Source organism: Capsicum annuum, chromosome 2 (genome assembly GCF_002878395.1).
Source record: "Capsicum annuum cultivar UCD-10X-F1 chromosome 2, UCD10Xv1.1, whole genome shotgun sequence".
In the NCBI taxonomy this organism is placed as follows: domain Eukaryota; kingdom Viridiplantae; phylum Streptophyta; class Magnoliopsida; order Solanales; family Solanaceae; genus Capsicum; species Capsicum annuum.
This window is the reverse complement of record NC_061112.1, coordinates 152223713-152245037: the sequence shown is the minus strand read 5'-3', so window position 1 is coordinate 152245037 and position 21325 is coordinate 152223713. Positions and strand designations below refer to the sequence as shown.

General features: G+C 36.1%; 3 protein-coding genes across 15 annotated transcripts; 2 read left to right on the top strand and 1 right to left on the bottom strand.

Moving 5' to 3' along the window:
- The first annotated feature begins 2105 nt into the window (after window positions 1-2105).
- On the top strand, window positions 2106-4737 carry LOC107860659 (tRNA (adenine(58)-N(1))-methyltransferase catalytic subunit TRMT61A). 10 transcript variants are annotated; one of them, XM_047407603.1, is made up of 5 exons: window positions 2132-2242; window positions 2809-2835; window positions 2882-3357; window positions 4028-4272; window positions 4362-4737. In XM_047407603.1, exons 3-5 carry the CDS (start codon window positions 2906-2908, stop codon window positions 4601-4603), a joined length of 939 nt encoding a protein of 312 aa, XP_047263559.1. In that variant the 5' UTR covers window positions 2132-2242; window positions 2809-2835; window positions 2882-2905; the 3' UTR covers window positions 4604-4737. The 10 variants fall into 10 exon arrangements, with proteins under 10 accessions (XP_047263558.1, XP_016561578.1, XP_047263559.1 ...); XM_047407605.1 differs by having other exon boundaries at window positions 2145-2242; window positions 2928-3357; XM_047407600.1 differs by lacking the exon at window positions 2132-2242 and adding an exon at window positions 2249-2445 and having other exon boundaries at window positions 2928-3357.
- Window positions 4738-6807: 2070 nt separating this feature from the next.
- Window positions 6808-11711, top strand: LOC107860658 (phosphoenolpyruvate/phosphate translocator 2, chloroplastic). Of its 4 annotated transcripts, XM_047407598.1 has the most exons (9): window positions 6809-7180; window positions 7259-7381; window positions 8072-8224; window positions 8455-8540; window positions 8777-8861; window positions 9127-9243; window positions 10601-10678; window positions 10984-11113; window positions 11232-11711. In XM_047407598.1, the coding sequence occupies exons 1-9, from the start codon at window positions 6914-6916 to the stop codon at window positions 11306-11308; spliced, it is 1116 nt and encodes a 371-aa protein (XP_047263554.1). In that variant the 5' UTR covers window positions 6809-6913; the 3' UTR covers window positions 11309-11711. The 4 variants fall into 4 exon arrangements, with proteins under 4 accessions (XP_016561576.2, XP_016561575.2, XP_047263554.1 ...); XM_016706090.2 differs by lacking the exon at window positions 7259-7381 and having other exon boundaries at window positions 6808-7180; XM_016706088.2 differs by having other exon boundaries at window positions 6810-7381.
- Window positions 11712-12248: 537 nt separating this feature from the next.
- LOC107860657 (ATP-dependent RNA helicase-like protein DB10) lies at window positions 12249-19531 on the bottom strand. Its single transcript, XM_016706087.2, has 9 exons — window positions 19314-19531; window positions 17709-18045; window positions 16893-17015; window positions 16213-16281; window positions 15426-15695; window positions 14558-14908; window positions 14081-14358; window positions 13087-13461; window positions 12249-13009 (listed from the first exon to the last, which is right to left on the bottom strand). Exons 2-9 carry the CDS (start codon window positions 18018-18020, stop codon window positions 12523-12525), a joined length of 2265 nt encoding a protein of 754 aa, XP_016561573.2. The 5' UTR covers window positions 18021-18045; window positions 19314-19531; the 3' UTR covers window positions 12249-12522.
- Window positions 19532-21325: the final 1794 nt, after the last annotated feature.

Sequence of the window (21325 nt, the reverse complement as noted above, 5' to 3'; positions counted from 1 at the left end):
AAACATTTTTAAAAAGCATTAAAATTATGATTTCTTAATTTAATAAAATGACCAACTAATATGAGAGAATTATTTTTAATAAAATGACCAAATAAATATAAAATGTAGGAAATATGTCAAGAACGTCTTACGTGAAAAATGTTGAATGTCATTGCTTTTATGTGTTGCATTTTTGGGGCGTGTGGTATGAAATATGAATGGAGGAAAGTGTTTTGTTTTATCAAGTCAATTATAGTCTTTTGTTTTCTTTAAAAGTGATAATATAAAGTTGACATTCCTGTACTAGACTATTTCTAAGCTAAATAAAATAATATGAATGAGGTACAATCAATAAAAATAAATTGTGTGAGGCTTCATTAGTCTTTTAACACATGAATATTGTCAATTTGTCTATTTGAATAGAATTAACAAGAAAGAAATAGTGTATTTATGGTTACCTTTATAACCTAGCATTTCAAAGCTATATAAATTGTGATCTCAAATCATAAACATTCTTCTAAATGATAATTTTAAAGCAAAAAATTCTGACTTTTTGACTTAGTGAAACTTGCATTTGATAAATAAAGTTTTGTTACAACAAGTATTATTAAAAATTGATCAAAAATCGATTTTCAAAAGTCGAACTGTTAAATTACACAATAATGAAAATATGTATGTATTATCAGTGGGGTCTGGCCATGAAAAGTATTTATTTTATCTGGAGTTGAATTTCGAAAAAGGTGTTTGTCCATAAAATTATGAAAAAAAGATCAAATTTATTCTTTTCTTTGAAAAAATTGGCTAAATATATCATTCATCATACTTTGAAGTTGGATTTACCCTCACTGTCATACTTTGACGGCAAATTTATCCTCAGCTTTGAAAAATTGACTAAATATTTCTTTCAACATACTTTGTGGCTAAATTTATCCTCGATGTCATACTTTGAGGTCATATTTATCTTACTGATAACCTTACTTTAATAGAAAAACCTAAATCAATGTTAAATTGTCAATTTTCAAAAAAATAAATAACACTCTAATCTAATCCGCCTGATCTGACCCATAAAAAATACACAAACAAATATATTCCTCTCTTAATTTTATTGGTTGAATTTTTTCAACGATAAAAAATACTTTCTTTTCAACGTGGAACGTTGGTTGATTGTTTACAAGTGAACAAAAAGTAAAATTGAATGGGATAACGTATAAGCATGGAACTAGAGAAAATGTCTATTGCAAACTCTGTTCTTGTTCAGTTATGTTCAAATTTCAAAATTTGATTTGTAGTTTTATGTGCATCCTGATTCTAGAATCAGTGAATAAGCTTTTTGAGCAAATGATATGCTGAAAAATTTGTGTAGATCTAAATTACATATAAAGAGAGATGTCAAGATTGGCACATAGGATACCTCTTAGCTCAATCGTCTTGAAATGTTTAATTGGCCTAACCTATTGCATCTGACCATCAAGCGCAATTTTAATGAGTTCTACACTGATGCAGATTCATGAATTGAGAGAAGGGTATATTTCTTTGTGTTTGCACTAATGTTGATCAATTTTTCACGAGTCATGTACTAATAAATATCCAGTGACTTAATCACATTGAAAAATTTTGACTAACAAAACTAAATGAGGGTATATTTATTTGTATATTTTTTGTGGGTCGAGTCAGGTGAATAAGATTAGAGTATGATTTATTTTTTAAAAACAGACAATTCATTAATGAAAGGTACAGGTGAAAATTTTCTTAACAACGAGAATAAATACAGTTCTAAAGTATGACCTTGAGGGTAAATTTGGCCCTAAAATATGACGAAGAGTATATTTAGCAATTTTTTCAAAGTAAGTGGTAAGTTTGACCCTTCCCCCTAAAAATATTGATCTTGAAGTGGAATTCCTGAATTTGAAAAACAAGTAAAACTTATTTTCACTCTCACTTCTCTCACAAAAATTAAAAAATAACTCAAATTTATATGATTGACTGGAAACAAACTCTTAACTCCAAATTTGTAGTATTTGATTTTCATTACCCAGGGCCTTGGGGTGGGGTGTGGCGAATTTGACTGTTCAAACTTCTCAATAAATAGATTGGGTCGAGTCGTGTCCAAATTACAAGCCCAAATCATTCCATCTCAAATTAATTTGGGCCGGCCATTTTCAACGTGGGTAAAGTCCACAAAGTCTACCACTCAGTCTGCTCTGCCGCCACTGGCGAACCATCTGCTCAGCTCCATCTCTTTCTCCGGCCACAACATCTACTTGTACGTTTTCTCTAATAATTTACTTCTCTCTCTCTCTCAAAAAAAAAAAAAGAAGCTCTAGAACAATTTTTGTTTTAATGACCATAGTATCCGGGGTCAGCTTTACCCACCTCAACTAATTCCACGAAATACCTGTCACCTCATATCAGCGTGAATTATATGACATTACTTATTATTAAATCCAGCTTGTTCGATCCAAATGGGTACTTAAGTGTATGCAAATATGTCGATTAGTCCAGAAGATAGTAATAACTTTGTTTATTATAAGTAGACTTTAATGTTGAGTTTATTTTAATAAATTGGCTCTAATAAAAGAGATTAATTATGTTTTAATTTACCAGGATTTTTAATGTATTAGATAGTAGAGTCTAATTTTGGTTTTATAAGTCGTTTAGTACCGTTCTGCTACTATCTGTTGTCTTTATTACTGTCGGGTATGTTGTTGTAGTATATATTCAGAGCTGGATCTAGAATTGAAGACAGTGAGTATTTATAATTTTGTTAACTTCTTGAAATCATGCTATATAGATGTTTACCGATATGTCTGCTGTTTTTCTTTTCTGCAGTTTTAGAAGCTTGTGAGTATTTGGCAGGTAATTAAGATTCGACCGTTCTAAATGATTTGTGAGTATTTGGCAGGTAATTAAGATTCGACCGTTCTAAATGATTCTTCCGATTGACCCAGCAAATAAATTATCGTTCAATCGCTGCATTAAAGATGGAGATTTGGTCATTGTGTATGAGAGATACGATACAATGAAAGCAGTGAAAGTCAGTGAGGATGGGGTTCTGCAAAATCGTTTTGGTGCTTTTAAGCATTCTGAATGGATAGGTAAACCATTCGGGTCCAAGGTTTTGAGTAACAAAGGTGCTTTTGTTTATTTGTTAGCTCCAACTCCTGAGCTATGGACGTTAGTGCTGAGTCACAGAACGCAGATTCTTTATATAGCTGACATTAGCTTTGTTGTTATGTACTTGGAGATCGTTCCTGGTTGTTTGGTTCTTGAATCTGGTACCGGGAGTGGATCTTTGACAACTTCTCTTGCAAGGGCTGTTGCCCCCACTGGCCATGTTTATACCTTTGATTTCCATGAACAGAGAGCTGCCTCAGCTAGGTAAGACTCTTTAACACCGTGTTTATGCATCTACTTTGTTAGGAACTTATTCCCGGATTTACCATCATTAAGTCGTCAATTGTTTTAGCGTGATTTCGGCCATGCTTTTCTTGGTTTTAAGTGCATGTAGTCATTCTAGTGCAATGTATTAGTTTTAGAAGATGTTTAAAACTCATTTTTATTTGTAGGGCACACCTCAAGAGGTTATAAAATTGAATCTTTCTTTTAACTAAGGCTTTTTTAACCGATGGAAATTATGTTCATAGGATTTCTTCTGGTAGCAAAATACTTTTTTTTGTTTTTGCTGCTTGATTAAGAAGAAATAAGGTTTCAAGAGTTAGCTCGAGAGGGCAGAAGCCAAGAGAAAGAAACATCTTTCCATGCAGCCTTTATGACGTGAAAGTATAAAGCTACCACCATCTAGCATTGCGCGATAAGATAGCAAGAATTAACAGGGAAAACGTGTCCTACACTTGCACCTTCATGTAAACAAAAAAAAAGAAAAAGAAAACTGTTTGTGTATACTTTAATATCTAGTGGGAAAGCATTCTCTTTTCAAATTCCCCCAACTCTGCATACCTGTCTAATTGACACAGAATGAGATAGAAGAGCTCATTATAATTTTCATTTTATGTAAGTTTAACTCGGTATTTATAATTTCCACAAACAGGGAGGACTTTGAGAAGACGGGGTTGAGCAATCTGGTCACAGTAGGAGTAAGAGATATACAGGGCGAAGGGTTCCCCGATGAGTTTTGTGGGAGGGCAGATTCAGTATTCCTAGACCTTCCTCAACCTTGGCTTGCCATTCCTTCTGCTGGCAAAATGTTGAAACCAGACGGAGTATTGTGCTCCTTCTCTCCATGCATCGAGCAAGTACAACGTTCCTGTGAAACACTCAAATTGGATTTTACAGGTAAGTTATTTTCTCGGGGACTCGTTCTCATTCATTTTAAAAAGCTGCTATAGAACGTACAGACCCTCATGTGGCAAGTGTTTTTGTAGATATACGAACATTTGAAGTGCTTCTACGCACCTATGAAGTTAGACAAAAGATACTAGAGAGCTGCCCAGTAAATGAAGGAGATTCTATTGAACGTCCTCCACGGAAGAGGAGGCAGGGTTCTGCTGAAGGAAGCAATGGGACAGAATGCTCTTCTTCTCCTACACCGGTGATTAGGCCTTCTGGTGAAGCAAGAGGTCATACTGGCTATTTGACATTTGCGCGACTCAAATGTTTTGTGTAATCTGTTTCAACGAATCTCCAATTTTTGTGGTCGAGTACACTCTTCGTGCTTACTTTTCTTGTTGATTCTACGACTAGATATCAGACAATTTTGTCTCGAGATTTAACAAAAAGAAAGAATTGCTTCTCCCCTAAGTTCATTTGTTTTCGATATTATAAACTTTATTTATGTCATCCTTAGGGAATCGGATTGTATGCTACTTGCATTGTGCTTTTTAACTTAGTTTTATACAATTTCCATGTTGAATTGTTAAGCAGAAAGAGTTACCAATTACCATTGTTTAAAAAGTAATATGAACTGATATAAATGGCAAATCATACTTCTTTTATTTCTTTTTCTTTTTTTTTTTTTGGGAGGGTGGGGGGAAGTGTTGAGGATGTAAAGCTTCGCGTAGGCAAGTATCAGCCTGGGGATTGTAATGTTGTTTTTGTGGAATAGCTAGTTTGCTTGCTAAGTCCACCAACTAAAGCTGGAGATGTCAATTATCAAGAACTTGTCAAATGAACGAGGATAAGCTAAAATCTTGATTAAAAGTATGATATCAAGGATAAGGACCCGTTTGGCCATAAGAATCACCTTTTTAACTGAATCTTCTTCACTTAATTTAAAAATCAGCCTTTGACCGTAATAATTCCAAATACAATTTGAAGTTTGTATTTGTAATTTGGAAAACACCCAAAACCGTAAGATAGTATGAGATATTATCCTTTTAAAATGAATATATCTTTGATTTTCATGATCAAACAACCAATTATCTCTTGAATGCAAAAGAGAGAAAATGAACTGTGTTAGTGTGGCATTGAGGAAATTGAAAATCCACATCAACATTCCACTGCAAGTCAGCTCACATTAGATGGTGACCACAAAACCTATCAACCCTTCTGTCACTATTCAAAGATATCACATATCTTGGAGTGTTTTTTTTTCTTCGTTTTAATTTATTTGTCTTATTTTTCTTTCTAGGATAATTTTATGCATTTAGTATATTTTATGTATCTCTGTTCTAAAATTATTTCTTATTTTCTTAAACTTGTATTACATTAAAATAAACAAGCAAATTGAAATGGAGGAAGTTCGTGTATGTAGACGACAGTGGTCGCTGCTATGCCATGACAAACAACTGCAACTTCCATGCTTATTCTGTCGAAACAGAACAATTTACCATTTTCCAGAAAGAAACAAGTATGATCTGATGAACAGAACTTGATTACTGCTCCCTTTGTTTCCGTTTGTATGTCTTGCTTTACGTTTTAGTCTATTTCAAAAAGATTTTACACCCAAAATTCGACATGACATATATAGTTTGAAATAAAAAGAGCAGTCCGGTGCACTAAAGCTACCGTTATGCACGGTGTTCGGGGGAAGGGCCCACCATAAGGGTGTATAGTACACAATCTGACCTTACATTTCTGCCAGAGACTGTTTCCAAGACTTAAACCCGTGTCCTCCTTAAAATCACTGATTCAATTTTCAGTTTGAAATATTACACTTAAAATCACTAATTCAATTTTCTGCTCAAACTCTACTGTCAAATTTGGGACAAGCAATATGAAATGAAGGCACTTTCCCACCCACATCAATATTCATCAATGCATGTCAGCTCAATAAAATGGGGCCATGGAAATAGTACTCATCTTTGGTTACTCTCCGAGTACCAAAATCACCACACACCACTAATTCAGGGTCCACTTCCTTTGTCACAGCTACTTCACATATATAATTTAGTCCTTTTTAATTCAATATATAATTTCTTTAATTTAAGAAAGTCAGTTTTTTTTTTTTTTTTTTAATCGTGGTTTCCAAACCCGATTGCGCGTATCTCGACTAGATTTACAAGAGACCTGTCAGCTCCCACCAGCAACAGGTACCACGTGACTCATCCACCGAAGTTATAATAGATGAGAAGAAATCACCTAGTGTTTGTCTTAGTGGAGAATTGAATATCATGATATTAAACTAAATATATGTTAAAATTACCAAAATGCATTTTAATTACGTGACTAAATATATCATAAATAACATATGTAATTTTACTTATTTACCCTTAATCCACTCTTTTGAAAAAGAAACTTTTTGAAAATTATAAACTTATATAGGTTTTAAAGAAAGTAATTGTAGGGATAATTTTATCTCGATTTGATAACTAATATGGAACGGAGTAAATAAGGAAGGCTGGGACACGTAAAATGTATTTTTCTCCTACCTTTCCAACTGCCAACTGCCAAGCTGTCAACATAATCAAATGTAGTACTTAACAATTCTCACTTGTAAGCTGATCCAAACCAAACCAGATATGTCTCTTGAGTAAAAATGCAAGCCAGTACATTTTACATGTCTCTTCCTACACCATTTCTAAAGCCTCAAAAACCTCCTAATCAAATCTTTATTACTAGGACTACTAATACTAATAATAAATTCAATTCACCACTTCAACATTATGTTTTTCACAACGCAAGAAGTTACTCAATTCACAGGAATAATGTTACTAATCATAAGCTATGTCGATTGGATCTGCTAAAAGTTAGAGCAGTAGCAGAAAATGCAGAAGGATCTGAGGCTAGTAAGCCACGTGAAGTTGTACGAAAACTGCAACTAGGTGTTATGTTTGGTATTTGGTACCTTTTGAATATCTTTTACAATATTTATAACAAACAGGTTCTTAAGGCTTTTCCATTTCCTGCAACTGTTACTGCCTTTCAATTTGGCTGTGGGACTTTGCTAATATTATTTATGTGGGGATTTCGTCTCCATCCAATACCCAAAATCAGTAAATCTCAAGTTACTCCTTTCTCCTTTTTATCCTCCTTGTTTCATTTGCTTTGTTTATCTTGCTGTTTTGTTGTCGTTATTTCCCTTTGTTTGATCAGAGTCCGTAGTGGATATTCCTGTTTTGAATCTTAGCAATTACTTGTTCTCATTCTACGCATTGATCGTTTTAAACTAAAAAAGCAAACTTTTAGGTGGAATATTAGCGACTATGTAGATATCTTTACTCTCGATAGTTACACAACAAATCTACGGAACATAAAAAGGCGGTATAGCCCGTGTCTGATGAAAAGCAGAAATAAGGTTTGCGTACGCCCTACCTACTCGACCCCACTTTTGGTATTTTATTATTGGAGAAAATATGAACTTCACGAGTTTACAAACCAGAGTTACTTTTTTATATAACTATGTTGACTTTTAACTTCACAATACCTAACTTTTAACTGACAGTACCTAACTTTTGTATATGTCTACTGATCTTTAGAAACCAAAATCCATCAAAACACACTCGGATTTATTGGTATTGTAATTAATTTTTACTACATATTTTTCCCAGAGGATTTCTAAAAAAAAATGACATTTTACATAGAAAATGACTTACGTTGCATCAAACACGCTCAAAATGATGCATATTTTTTGTATGAGAATTTATTTTCGGTAGAACTAACCATGTTTGTTTTGATTTATCTATTGAATTTGCAGTTTAAAGCAATATTCTCACTAGCTGCAATTCACACAATGGGTAATCTTTTAACAAACATCAGTCTGGGGAGAGTAGCAGTTTCCTTCACTCACACAATCAAAGCAACGGAACCATTTTTCACTGTGCTTCTTTCCGCGCTGTTTCTTGCAGAGGTATAAAATTCTGCAACCTTAAGTACTCTTCATAATATATGATGTTCAGTTGATTTTGGCTTATAAGCACTTTAGCTAAAACCGCGTAGCATAACTTGAAGGAAACACTCTAATGTATCTTTAATTGTGAGCCTTAGTGTTATTATCCCTTTGTGCATTGCATTAGAAATTCAGCTTATTTAGCATCTATAATGATGAGCTTGTTGTGATCGATCCTCTTGCACATGTAGCGGCCATCGCTTTGGATTGTATCTTCACTGGTTCCCATTGTTGGCGGAGCAGCATTAGCATCAATGACAGAGGCCTCCTTTAATTGGTATGCCTCTCCCTACTTTTATTGTTTCGTTTTTGTGGTCTATATATTGCTCTATTTCGGTGTAGGGGGTTGGTTTTCATGGTATAGGTAGATTGACCGGTTCTTATTTGGAAGACTGCAATTTCTTGGACGTCTTCTATCCCTGTTAAAAGTTTAGCACATCCGTTGTCGTTACTATAGGGACCTATAGCAAGTTATACTTTGATTCTGAACTCTACCCTCCGTCTTTGGAACAGGATAGGCTTTGGCAGTGCAATGGCTTCCAATCTGACTAACCAATCGCGTAATTTATTTAGCAAAAAGTTCATGGTTAAAGATGAGGTATAGACACTAAACATTTAGTTGCTAAGAAAATAAAAATTGTCAGTTATTCTAACATCATATGTGTATTCAAATTCAGACAGCTTACTCTTAATGAAAACAAACGGAGCCATCGCCCTTGGGGTGTGGCCCTTCTCCGGACACTCTGTGAAAGCAAGATGCTTCGTGCACTGGGCTACCTTTTTTAGTTTTTCATTAATCATATTTGTTGGAGACGCAATATTTTTTCCTGTGAAACCATTAACCAGCAAAGATTGTCAAATAGGAGGCATTGGACAACATCAATTTGTTCTCTATCATCACAATCATTTCGTTCATCGTTTTGGTACCTGTTGCCATTTTGATGGAAGGCAAGCTTACTCCATCCTATCTGCAACATGCTGTAAGTAGTAGTAGTAGTACATATTAGTAACTTCCAGCCTTGTGTAAAGTTATTTTTATATTATACATTTGCTACAATATGAAAGAGAGCCTTGGCGTAACTAGTAAATTTGTTGTCATGTGACCAGGAGGTCACATGTTCGAGCTGTGAAAACAGCCTCTTGCAGAAATGCAGGGTAAGGCTGCGTACAGAGGCGAATCCAGGATTTAAAATCTGGGGGTGCACCAGTATTGTCAAAGGCGCGCATAAGTTCTGGATAAAGACAAATTTGTGTTGATCGCTCGCCTCGTTTAATTTGCAGTTTATGTTCTAATTTATAAGATATACTTTCAATGAGACTTTTCTGGAGATACGAACACTAAACAATTCATATTTCACTTAATAAAAAAAAAAATAACTTCTGTGTTCATATATTTGTCATTCATGCTTATATTATTAGTCTTGAACTAGACATATATTTATATTTTTTCTCCTTTATGCTTATTTTTATTAAATTTCACGCTTTATTTGTAATTGTGCTTAAATATAATGGACCTTGAAGCTTTTTTATCCCTTTTTTGCTTTTGCAAAGGCGATGAGAATTGTCTTTAAAACTAGAACTTGATTGAGGAGAATAATATCTATCTATTTCAAATTTTCAATTCACAAGAATCAATAACAAATTCCTACAAAATAAAAAATTCATCGATAATATAAATAAAATTAATTATTTATTTTTAATCAAAGTCCATAAACTTAAATAGAAGCAAGAAACAAAAATACAAATAAATTTTACACACTAACATTCTAGCAACAAATAAATATTAAAAGCATTTATGATTTAACATTATCCAAAGTTAAATAAAAAAATAAAAAAACAAAAGGAAGAGATGTATATCTGTTAGGGTCAAATGGAGAATTGAAATTGTAATTCTAGTTTTCACTTTCTAGGGAGTTTGGCTTTTGGGGGAAATTGGGAAATAATAGGGCTTGGAATTTAGGGGAGTCCACTTTCGGTGTGGGCTGGTGGCAATTAAATGTTACTATGTTAGGTAAATGAAAAAAAAAGGGCATTCATCAAGAATCAAACTCGCAATGCCGGAGCCCAAAGGATGCTAGCATATGAGTTCAGAACCAGTGCACCCAGACATTTTTTGTTATTGAGGATGCACAATTATATATATTAACTCTTTAATAGGATATCTATACATATATATACGATTTTTTTTAAAAAGTTACCGGGTGCATGTGTACCCTCGGGTAACCACGTGGGTCCGGCCCTTCCCGAACACTGAACATAGCGGGAGCTTAGTGCACTGCACTGCCCCCCCTCTTCTTTTTTGCCACAATGTGATATTCATTTTATTTCTCAATCTAGGGAAGGCAAGGTTTTAATGGTAGAGAACTGTGTATGAGACTTCTTTTATCTGGATTCTGCTTGCACACTTACCAACAGGTTAGCTTCCTGTAAATTTACATGATAGTTTGCTCTGTTGACTTTGGTTCAGTTTGCTTTAGAGTCTCCTGAAAAGTGAAAACCATATCACTAAGCATCATCGTTTTGGCTAAAAAGAAGATGCAACCTTTGTGAAATATGTTCAACTGACCTCAGTATTTCTGACTCGGAGCATAGATATATATGTGCGAAAAAGCACAACTAGTACAATGGATTTTGTGCTAATAACCTTAAAAGCTGAACTCATCAAATTTAAATCCTGGATCGACCTTTCGTTCTTACTTGGTCTTTTTTCTTTGTGTAAGGTTTCATACATGATACTAGAAATGGTATCACCAGTGACACATGCAGTTGGCAATTGTGTAAAGAGAGTTGTGGTCATTGTATCCTCAGTCATCTTTTTCCAAACACCAGTCTCACCAATTAACTCCCTTGGTAAATATTGATTCTCTACTTACCTTTTTTGAAGTATATCAGTTGTAATATCTCTGCTGATTGGTTGAGTGAATCTATAAGTAATTGACTAGCTTGAGAAACTTTTCAATATTCTCAGGGACTGCTTTGGCTCTAGGTGGAGTTTTTCTTTATTCAAGAGCAAAGAGATTACAGCGGAAGCCAAAAGTTGCATGACAAGCCAAGAAAATTATCAAAGTCTATAGCCTTAATGCAACTCTGTAAAGAATATGTCAACCAAACACAGCAACTCGAGGATTGGGTTCGAGTAATTGAAAGATTGGGTCAGGAACTAGCTGGATGGTTCGACAATTCCAGTCAACAATGGAAGGTGAAAGATTGAGGAAGAAAATATTGAGATTTGAGATCTACATCGATGCGATACTTACATCAAGTCTAAGGCCCTATGACTGAAAATAATTACCGTCTGCTGATGTGGTTTTAACTAACATTTTGATCTGGTTCATGAGTTAGAAATTCACGTATCGGAATAGGAAACATTCTCATATAGAAATAGTCATTTCAATCTTCTTCTTTTTAAACCTTTGATCATTGTCAATTCAGTGTTTTGTTCATAGCCCTTTGAATTCCACAACAGCAAGGTTGGTGAAAAAACTGTTCTGAATCCTAAAATAGCAATATTGTTAATACAAAACAAGATAGTATAGTATGAATAATTACTATAGATACATCTTTCATTTCAAATACATTTTGAGAAAATTGTACAGCAATTGGAAAAATATCAATTAATCCTTACACTAGGAACGTATATTTAGTTAGAAATTGAGGACTAAATGAATTTTGCAGCATTTCTCTCTATACAGAACCCCCATATATACTGTGTGCATGCCTTGCTATCGTCATTTTAGCCTTTCCTGTAACTTATGATGTCCTACATTATAGTTGTTTTCTGATAGAGATACCTCCGAGCATCCAAATAATATACTGCGGAACTGTAATAAAATGCTTATCTAACACGTCTCTAACTAAAAAAGAAAAAGAAACCAAAATTTTGCTCATCCCATAGCTGGATGAACTACCGAAATATGTTCATGCTAAAGACTAAATGACCAGTTAGAACAAGGAGAATCAACACAGACAACACTTAGAACTGCACTTTTCTAAGCAATGCACGATTGGCATTAGTACCATTAAACAAAGTTTGACAGTCAAATTGTTTACATTTACACCCGTCAAAAACTTTCCACTTCCAGACTTTCAGCTATCTACTTTCAAATATACGCTAAAAGCTTGCTTCTATCCAAGAACCTTGTTTACCAAAAATTGTGCTGGTGATAGTTGAACAAAAATAAAAAGGGTCCTTTTTTTCCCAGCAATTCCTACGGGTAGCTACTACACATCAAAAAACACTGGATATAAGACATGCCAAGTTAGGCTCTTGCTTCGTCTTCTTCAGGAATCAAACCTTCTTCCTCTTCCTCATTGCAAGCACTGGGTCCATCGCCAAATTTCCCATCACTCTGCGATCTAGGTGGGGATCTTTCTCTTTCCCAGCCCTTTTGGCGATCATCATATGGTCCTCCAACTTTTCCTCTGGAATCACCACCTGATGTAGATTGGTTATCAGAGTAAAGGGGTGATTGGGGCTTTGAGGCTACTGAGGATGATCTAGCCATCATGATTTCATGGAAACTGCATCCTGCTGGGACTTGAAAAGGAGCCCGGTCAGATCTTTCAGCACTACGGCTACGACTGCGCTCCCTGCTTTTTCTATCACCCCATCCCGAACCTTTATTTGGGCTTCTGCTCCGACTTCGATCACGTCTCTGTGAAGCCTGCATCATAGTTTCATGGAAGCTACGAGCATGGAAACTCGTTGGAGCATCGGTATCACGAGAGCCTTGACCATATCTATCACTAAATCACAACAAACTAGTCAGAGCCTGGAAAAAAGGGGTGAAATTCATTATATAATAAAATAAACAACTAAGGACCTGTCACGTGAATCTGAGTCATAACCACGCCCACTTCTTTCCGATGATGGGGCTTCCCAACCACCCCTTCCGCCATCTCGTCCACCATAGCCGGAATCATAACGTCCCCCATGTCCTCCTTCACGGCCACCTGAGCCAGAATCCCATTGACGTCTAGCCCTTCCCATACCACCACCTCGAGAAGCCATATCGCGTAGTTCAGCAGGCACTTTCTGATCCGCTCCTTCTAATACTTTAATAAGATCTGAAGCATGTTTAGCATCCTGGTCACAGAAAAATGTGTAAGCCTCACCAGTCGCACCAGCCCGACCAGTTCTTCCTATTCTGTGAACATAATCCTCTATTCCAGTTGGAAAATCATAGTTGACCACCACCCTGCCACAAATGTTTCATCAAGTGTTAACTCACATGAAAGACAAATCCTCCCACCAAAAATGGAGGAGAAGCTACTCTTTAAAGAATATTTATAAGGTGCATAACATTTGAAATGTAAAAAGCTCATAAAATTTAAGCATGAAGTCTAACCATGCCAGAGTAGATCTTATTAACCTAACTGACAGCTAGAGTATCGTGGCACCATACGGGAAAAAGTCACAATGTAATTTGTAGGACAAGATACAAAGTGAAGTAGTGAACTTTACTCATCCACCTACATTTCCAACTTAATCAAGACCTCACACATTCACCTGTAATTTGGTTGCAAGAAATGTACAAAGTTAGAGCTTTGGCCTCTGCTCTCCCAGAATCACCTAACGATCCCCCAAGAAAAAGCAGAGACATACCCCACAACTGTTTGCACCGCATCGACCAAGGGGAAATAACATGGAAAGATTATATATGGGTGTCCAAACGCGCAATCCATAAGAAAGTGATCACATATACCCATCAGAAAGTGAACGCACATATATTCTTTCATTCAGTTAGACAATCAAAAGAGAATTGCATGTGACCCACAAATAATCAAGCACACTATAAGATTCTTAATTCCACCAACCTGATATCTTTGACATCCAAGCCCCGAGCAGCAACATCAGTGGCAACAAGAACGGGGGACCTACCAGTGCGGAACTGGCTCAACACATGATCCCTCTCACCCTGAGATTTATCGCCGTGAATTGCAGCAGCTCCAAATGGGCGCGTTAGATTGCGAGCAAGTTGGTCACACATTTTCTTTGTTGAGCAGAAGATAATGATTTTTGATCCAGGCTCTTGGGATCTCAAGATCTGGTCCAGCCGCTTTTGTTTCTCCATATATGATAAGACTTCAATGTACTGCACATGACAATTAATTAAATATAATATAACCTCACTATGTCCAGTACAGGTCCACCCACAGGGCTCAGGGAAATAGGAGAGGCATTCAACCATGACACCTCAGTCTCAGTCCTCTAACTCAGTCTAGGAGACGGGAAGAATCTTAGGTATATTTAATGAACATTGTCCAAGAAAAGAGAACAGAACAGAAATGCACCTGTGTTATAGATTTGTTCGCAACGAGCTCATCAACATTCCCAATGTTAACCTGAACTGGATCAACCAATAGATCCGCTGCAATTTTGCGAACCTCCTTTGGCCATGTAGCAGTGAACATCAATGTTTGTCGCCGCGTAGGCACCTCCTTCACAATCTTCCTTATTTGAGGTTCAAACCCCATGTCCAGCATACGATCCGCTTCATCTAACACCAAGTAAGAAACTTGATCCAGCCTAACTCTTCTCATCTCCAAAATATCATTCAAACGACCAGGCGTAGCAACAACAATATCTACTCCCTTGTCCAGATCTCGCAGCTGAGGTCCTTTTGGGGCGCCTCCATATAGACACTAACAAAAAACCATACAGCATCGTCAATTCTCAAGAAAATGTCACAGCAGAGGGCCTGTTGGGGCTCCTCAATATAGACACTAACCAAACACCATACAGCATTGCCAATTTTCAAGAAAATGTCACACACACATTTCACTTGGTCCATCTGGCCCAAACATTAGCATATCAACATTTGTTAATTGTTCTACGAGCAGGTTCAGAAGAGCATCACTATCTTGGCGCATCGCTATAACATTAATAAAATCTGTGCCCCCGCCAAAAAAGAAATTAACCCCTAAGTTTCACTTTCGGCGGACAACCATCTGATAAGATGCATCTTGAGAATCACACTTCACAGGAAAAAATATGGTAGAGTTGAGCATGGTTACAAAAATGTGACAGCTAGCTGCCCTCTGGTCTTTAGATATTAATATATAAGTTAGCCCAAGCATCACTACTTGGAAATCAAAAGATAAATCTACTTCTGGAATCAACCTTTTGTTCTAAACATAGTCATCAAATAACAAGTCATACCGTGCAAGTTATCCTTGAAGATCTACCAAACTTCACAGCTTCATCTTGTATCTGTGTGGCTAACTCTCTTGTTGGTGACAGAACCAAAATAGTTGGCCCTGATTGAGGATTACTCCGACGTTGCTTTAGAAGAATAAAGCCAGGAAGCAAGAAACCCAAAGTTTTCCCAGACCCAGTCTTTGCAACAGCTACTATGTCGCGGCCCTGAAGCGCAATGGGCCATGACTGTGCCTGTATAGGGGAAGGAGCAGGAAACCCAGCTTGATGTATCTGGAAATATAAAAGTTAGAAAACCTCTGTCAGCAATTTTACAAGCTCAAAAGTTACTGCTAGATTACTTCTACGATTTTCTTAAGTGGCCAACACAAGAAGAAGCATATCCCCCTTATGCGGGCAGCCAACATTGAACATGCAAGCAACAGCAGGAGGACGCCTCTTCTTCAGTTCCGACCATGTGGCAGACTTACACCACCAACAGCAGTCCCAGCCACGAACAAGGATGGTTCAGAAAGCCCTTCAAAATTTGGTCCACCAGATAAGGGCACTCCAAATACATGGAAGACCAAAAAGAGGGCTGCACAGCGTACGACATTTGGCTCCTCCCTGGAGCAAATATCGCGTCTGCGTCAAAGTACAAAGAGAAATATTGTAAAAGTACTGCAATGAACCTCCAGCAGCCACTGAAATTAATAGAACACTTGATCCTTGTAAATAAGTAGTAAGATCTTCACTAGATATGTTCCTGAAAGAGATTTAAAACAAACTAATGGACTGACTACATTTATACCTCTCTCAAAATCTCCGAAGGAAACCCAGTAGCTTCAAACGATGTGAAAGGTGGGGGCACATCACCTCCCTGGAAAAATAGAACATAAAATAAGACATGAATATGACTGCCATGCCTTTTCAAGCTTGTATGCATGGAAGGATGAATTCTAGAAAGATGATAAAAGATGAATACACATGTTTTCAATGAGCAATAATGTAGTAAAGTTATCATCAGTTTCACCTATGAGATGCCACGGTCCATGCTATGATCTATGTGCACATATAAAGAATTATAAATTTACGAGTCAAATCTGTATTGACACTGATTATCACAGACCAAAGAAATCAAAAACACTTCTAGATGAACCAAACAAAAAGGTCAGTATGAGTTGCATTTCTTGATTCATTTTCAAAAAAACTTGTTTCATTAAAAAAAGAATTGCTCTGACTACAAATAAATTCCTCACTGCTCTCACCAAATATATAATAAGTGCCTTTTAACTTTCTATTAGATTGAAAGTAGTAGTATTTTCTGGGAGAATCTCTGCAAAGTTTGTTATTCATACAAACATAATCCATGCACTACTCATAGCCATTATTGTGGCCACTGGCTAACAAAAATACAAGTGTCCTCGTCCATTCTTGATAAACATGATAAACGAAGGGTTTCTAAATGATTGAAATGGTACAGATGCTTACGGTAACAGAAATTTCATGCTGACTGCGATAGGCATCAGGAGATATGTTACTTGCACCAGCTGGAGCACAATAGCCTTTGGTTGCAGCTGTTCCATCGCGGGAAAGCTCACTTCCTCTTGCAGTCTATAAAAAAGATGGAAAAGAACGTGTGGAAAAACCACAGAAAACAATTTAGGAAACTGTTTGAAGGCAAAAAAAAAAATCTACTTGGACCAAAAGAAATCTACTGAGGCTGAAACCAAGCATATTCAACTAAAAGACGTTCAGCAAGTATCCTTGGGATATTACTCAGGACTGGTGCAAAAAATAATTGCAAAAAGAGTGAAAAGTACAAACTAAGTGCTATACAAATATGGATTAATCTCCTCGGAAACATACAAGTGCCAAAACATCTGTTATGTTGCCAATTCTTTGCCGAAGGTATTGAAACTCTGGAACATTTACTGCATGGTAATACAATTCTTTTTTTCCTAAGGTCATACATAGGAAGTACAGTTCTTTAAGATGATGCCCAATATAAGCTTAGAAAGATCACAAAAAATGATATTTACCATCATTTTCAACCTCTATCATCAAAAGTTCTTTAATGCAATGTGATCTTATTATACATAGTGCAGGTTCTAATTTGCCTTGAGAACTGTCAGAGAATACGCGGGTAAACTAAATCACAAATAGTGATTCTCAAAATGACAATGAACAATCCAAGATATCATTCAACACAAAAGTTTGCTGATTTTCCCTGATGTGAGTCACTAAGTCAACAAAAGTCAGACAGAGAAGAAACTGAATTCATATACATTCTTTAGAACTAGATACCTGAATACCCTCTCCAGATGAAAACTTGCTCAAGCTACCATTGGTACCTCTGTTGTCATCACGGTCAGGACGTTGACTTTGAGAGGAACTCTGAACTGATGAGCTTACAGATACAGACGATTTATGTTGTGGAGTAGTATTCCCATGAGAAGTAGCAACGGGCCTCTCGTATTGGGTAACATTGGTCTCTGGATTCCAAAAATAGAGATATCCAGTCTTACCATCAACTAGGCCTTTCCAAGGTTTGGGAAGGGTGGGGTCCTCTGGTGCATAACGTGGACGCGCAGAAGATGCAGTTGCAGTAGCAGCCATCTCAAGCTTCAGTCTCCAATTACCTCTGGCACCAGAAAACACGGCTTAAGAGTGTGAAATGAGAATCAAAGTTACACAAAGCAGTTATACTGGAAAAGGACTGCACGAGTCACTCTTTGCATGCATTATATGTCATCAACTTGAATAAATGATGGTGTGTTACATACAAAAGGTAATTTCAAAAGAAAAGTTGGAACCGATTGAGCTCTCATGGCACACATGCATATTATTCCATCGAGGCTACAATAATAACACGAAGCTGCACTCCTCTCAACCAAAAACATGCACACATGCATATATATTCACACAAGTAACGCTAGTTCAAAAGCTTTTGAACGGTTGGAACACAAATCAATAACATAACAAAGAGTCACAAAAACCAAAAACACACACAAATTCACTAAAATAATGAGAAAAGCGACAGCCTCAACTTCAAAAGGGTGACAACACCAAGGCCAAACAACCACAAAAAAGAAAATACGATCTAAACCCCACATTACCATTTAAACCTAAAACACTCCGTCACCAAAACCTGAAACACAGACAAATTCGCCAAAACAACGAGAAAAACAACACCTTCAACTTCAAAAGGGCAACAACACCGAGGCCAAACAATAACATAACGATCTAGAACCCACATTACCATTCAAACCTAAAATACAGTCACAAAAACCTAAAACACACACAAATTTGCTAAAATGACAAGAAAAGCAATGACTTCAGCTTCAAAAGGGCGACAACACCGAAGCCAAACAACAACCACAAAAAACCTATCTAAAACCCTACATCATTTCAACCTAAAACACAACAGTCAGAAAAACCTAAAACACACAGAAATTCGCTAACAAAAAAGAGAACAGCAACAGCTTCAAGTTCAACTTCAAAAGGACGACAACATCGAAGCCAAACAACAACCAAAAAAAATAAAATCCAAAACCCTACATTGTCATTTCAACCTAAAACACACAAAAAATCGCTAAAACAACGAGAAAAACAACAGCTTCAACTTCAACTTCAAAAGAGCGACAAAAGCAAAGGCAAACAACAATTAAAAAAACTATATAAAACCCTACATTATCATTTAAACCTAAAACACACAAAAATTCGCTAAATAAACGAGAACAGCAACACCTTCAAGTTCCGACTTCAAAAAGGCGACAACACCGAGGCCAAAAAAATCAATCTAAAACCCTACATTTTCATCTACTAACACACAGCATTTGTCAAGCATGAAACACAACAAGTTCAACTCAGATCTAAACACCATCGCCGAGTAGAAATGAGAAATGATACCTAATGACGTCGTTCCGATGACGATTCCCAACTCCGACGATCTCTCCGGTCCGTTCGCTCTCTCTCGGATAAATAATAACTTATGTATACAAAGGTTTATGTGAAGCAGAGAGAGGCCTACGCTTCCTATAGTTGAGTGAGAAGCGCAGGGGTATAGAAAGGACTACAAATCGCCTGACACATCGATATTTATAGGGTGGGAAGAGAAATGAGAAATGTTCCCGAAACAGTGTGTCGTCACGCGGTAATTAACCATGGTTAGGTTAAATTTTCGGTAAACTAGGACTCTTTGCCAATACTACTTTTTCCCACCCAAAATAAACCCTTGGTTTGGTTAGTGTTGTTATTATTATTATTATTGTTATTCATCTGTAAATACGACTACATGCTGCTTCTTTTCTTCCCCTAATTAATTTCACTCACAACCAATACGGCTATATGCTTTTTTTTTTCCCCTAATTAATTTCACTCACAACCATAACTAGTTGCGTCTAAAGGTGTCCTAAGATTGATTTGTGTCGTCATTTGACAAATGCAAAAATCCTTTTTTTTTCTTAGGGTTTATAAAGATAGTTAAAGTAACTTATGACGAAGCCACAATACTGTTAGTATTTACATCCTGATAAGTAGAACTATTATTATTATACAGCATTGGTGTCTGGATAGATGTCACTGTCCTAACTTTTCGACATGCTAATCTCCATTCTTATGATCCTGCAAAATATTCACAACAGGTGTCCAAGGTTCCCACATTATAATACTAATATTAGTAGAAATATCTAGTTTCACCTGTGCATCCGCCAACTTATTTTGCTCCCTGTAAACGTGCTCTAGATGTGGGTGTTGTTCAGCCTACGCATCAGGCATCTGCAGTCAAAGAGTAAAGACGAGCTATCATCAGATAAATTATTTAGAAGTTGTACAACGTGATAGCAATTCACATTAAATCTCCAAATATGTATAACTACATTGAATGGCTAGTTGAAGTCCAACACGTAAACCTGAAGTTGTGCCTCTGAGGAACTTGAGGTACAGACCCGAGTGAGAAAACCTAATAACCAGTTCCCCCCCTCTTCCCCCTGAATTTTTAAATACCCTCGCTACAACTCACTATGAAAAGTAGCGTCAATGTTGATTATTTAAGTCTTGTTTGTAGAGAGGAATAAGGGATAGTAATTTCGAATAACATGTAGATTATTTATTCTATGTTTGATTAGGAATATTAGCTAGTTTCCGTATTATTTATCTAGTCATTTACATTATAAAAATGAGATAGCTATCACATATAGATGGTGGGATAACTTATTTCATGGCATAATTTTGTTTATCTCATCCCCGGTCAAACGACCCCTTAAGAAATATATAAAATAGAGTGATTCAACATGCCTGAAAGCTTTCAATTGCCTTCAAGTTACTTTTAGATTCCATGCAGTAGTTATTTTTGTCTAAATCATATCGCAAAAAGTATTCACGCTCTTAAATTTCTTGTTGATAGAATGTTTAAGAGGTTTCCTAATAGCAATTTGAATCGAAATTTCATGGGCATGAAACAGTTCTCCAAAAATTTCTTTTAGTACAAGATATTTACTTATTGTGAATAATCATAATTTAATTACTTCAACGTCCAAAATAAAAAATCTTCACTTAATTTCGCAGTTCATACATATAAATTTAGATTCTACTTTCTAATAGATATTTGCTAAGCAAAAACAAACTATTTCCTAATTGAGATATAACTCAAATGAATTATTTGTCTATTCATGAACCAAATAACATTTTCAGTTATTTATCAATTCTAATAAAAGTTGCTTAAGTGGAAAATACTTGTTTAATTAGGAAACATTTCATTCTTGCGGCAAGAATTTTAGTTGAATATAGAACCTAAACTTCTACATCTGAATTGCGAAAAAAAAAAGGTCTTTAAGGTGATTAATGTATGGTTCCATGGAAATATAAGTTTTACATTAAAGATACTTTTAACAAGCATCACATAATTTCTTTCATAAAATATT

Excerpts from the sequence above, each read along its gene's own strand:
- LOC107860657 (XM_016706087.2), bottom strand. The coding sequence starts at position 18,020 with ATGGCTGCTACTGCAACTGCATCTTCTGCGCGTCCACGTTATGCACCA. Across the intron at positions 14,359-14,557 it reads CGAACAAATCTATAACACAG|TACATTGAAGTCTTATCATA; the intron begins GTGCATTTCTGT and ends TGTCATGTGCAG. Across the intron at positions 13,462-14,080 it reads TTGGATGTCAAAGATATCAG|GGTGGTGGTCAACTATGATT; the intron begins GTTGGTGGAATT and ends CATTTGTGGCAG.
- LOC107860658 (XM_016706088.2), top strand. The coding sequence starts at position 6,914 with ATGCAAGCCAGTACATTTTACATGTCTCTTCCTACACCATTTCTAAAG. Across the intron at positions 7,382-8,071 it reads CCAAAATCAGTAAATCTCAA|TTTAAAGCAATATTCTCACT; the intron begins GTTACTCCTTTC and ends TTGAATTTGCAG. Across the intron at positions 8,225-8,454 it reads CCGCGCTGTTTCTTGCAGAG|CGGCCATCGCTTTGGATTGT; the intron begins GTATAAAATTCT and ends TTGCACATGTAG.
- LOC107860659 (XM_047407599.1), top strand. The coding sequence starts at position 2,760 with ATGCTATATAGATGTTTACCGATATGTCTGCTGTTTTTCTTTTCTGCA. Across the intron at positions 2,836-2,927 it reads AGCTTGTGAGTATTTGGCAG|CAAATAAATTATCGTTCAAT; the intron begins GTAATTAAGATT and ends CGATTGACCCAG. Across the intron at positions 4,273-4,361 it reads ACTCAAATTGGATTTTACAG|ATATACGAACATTTGAAGTG; the intron begins GTAAGTTATTTT and ends GTGTTTTTGTAG.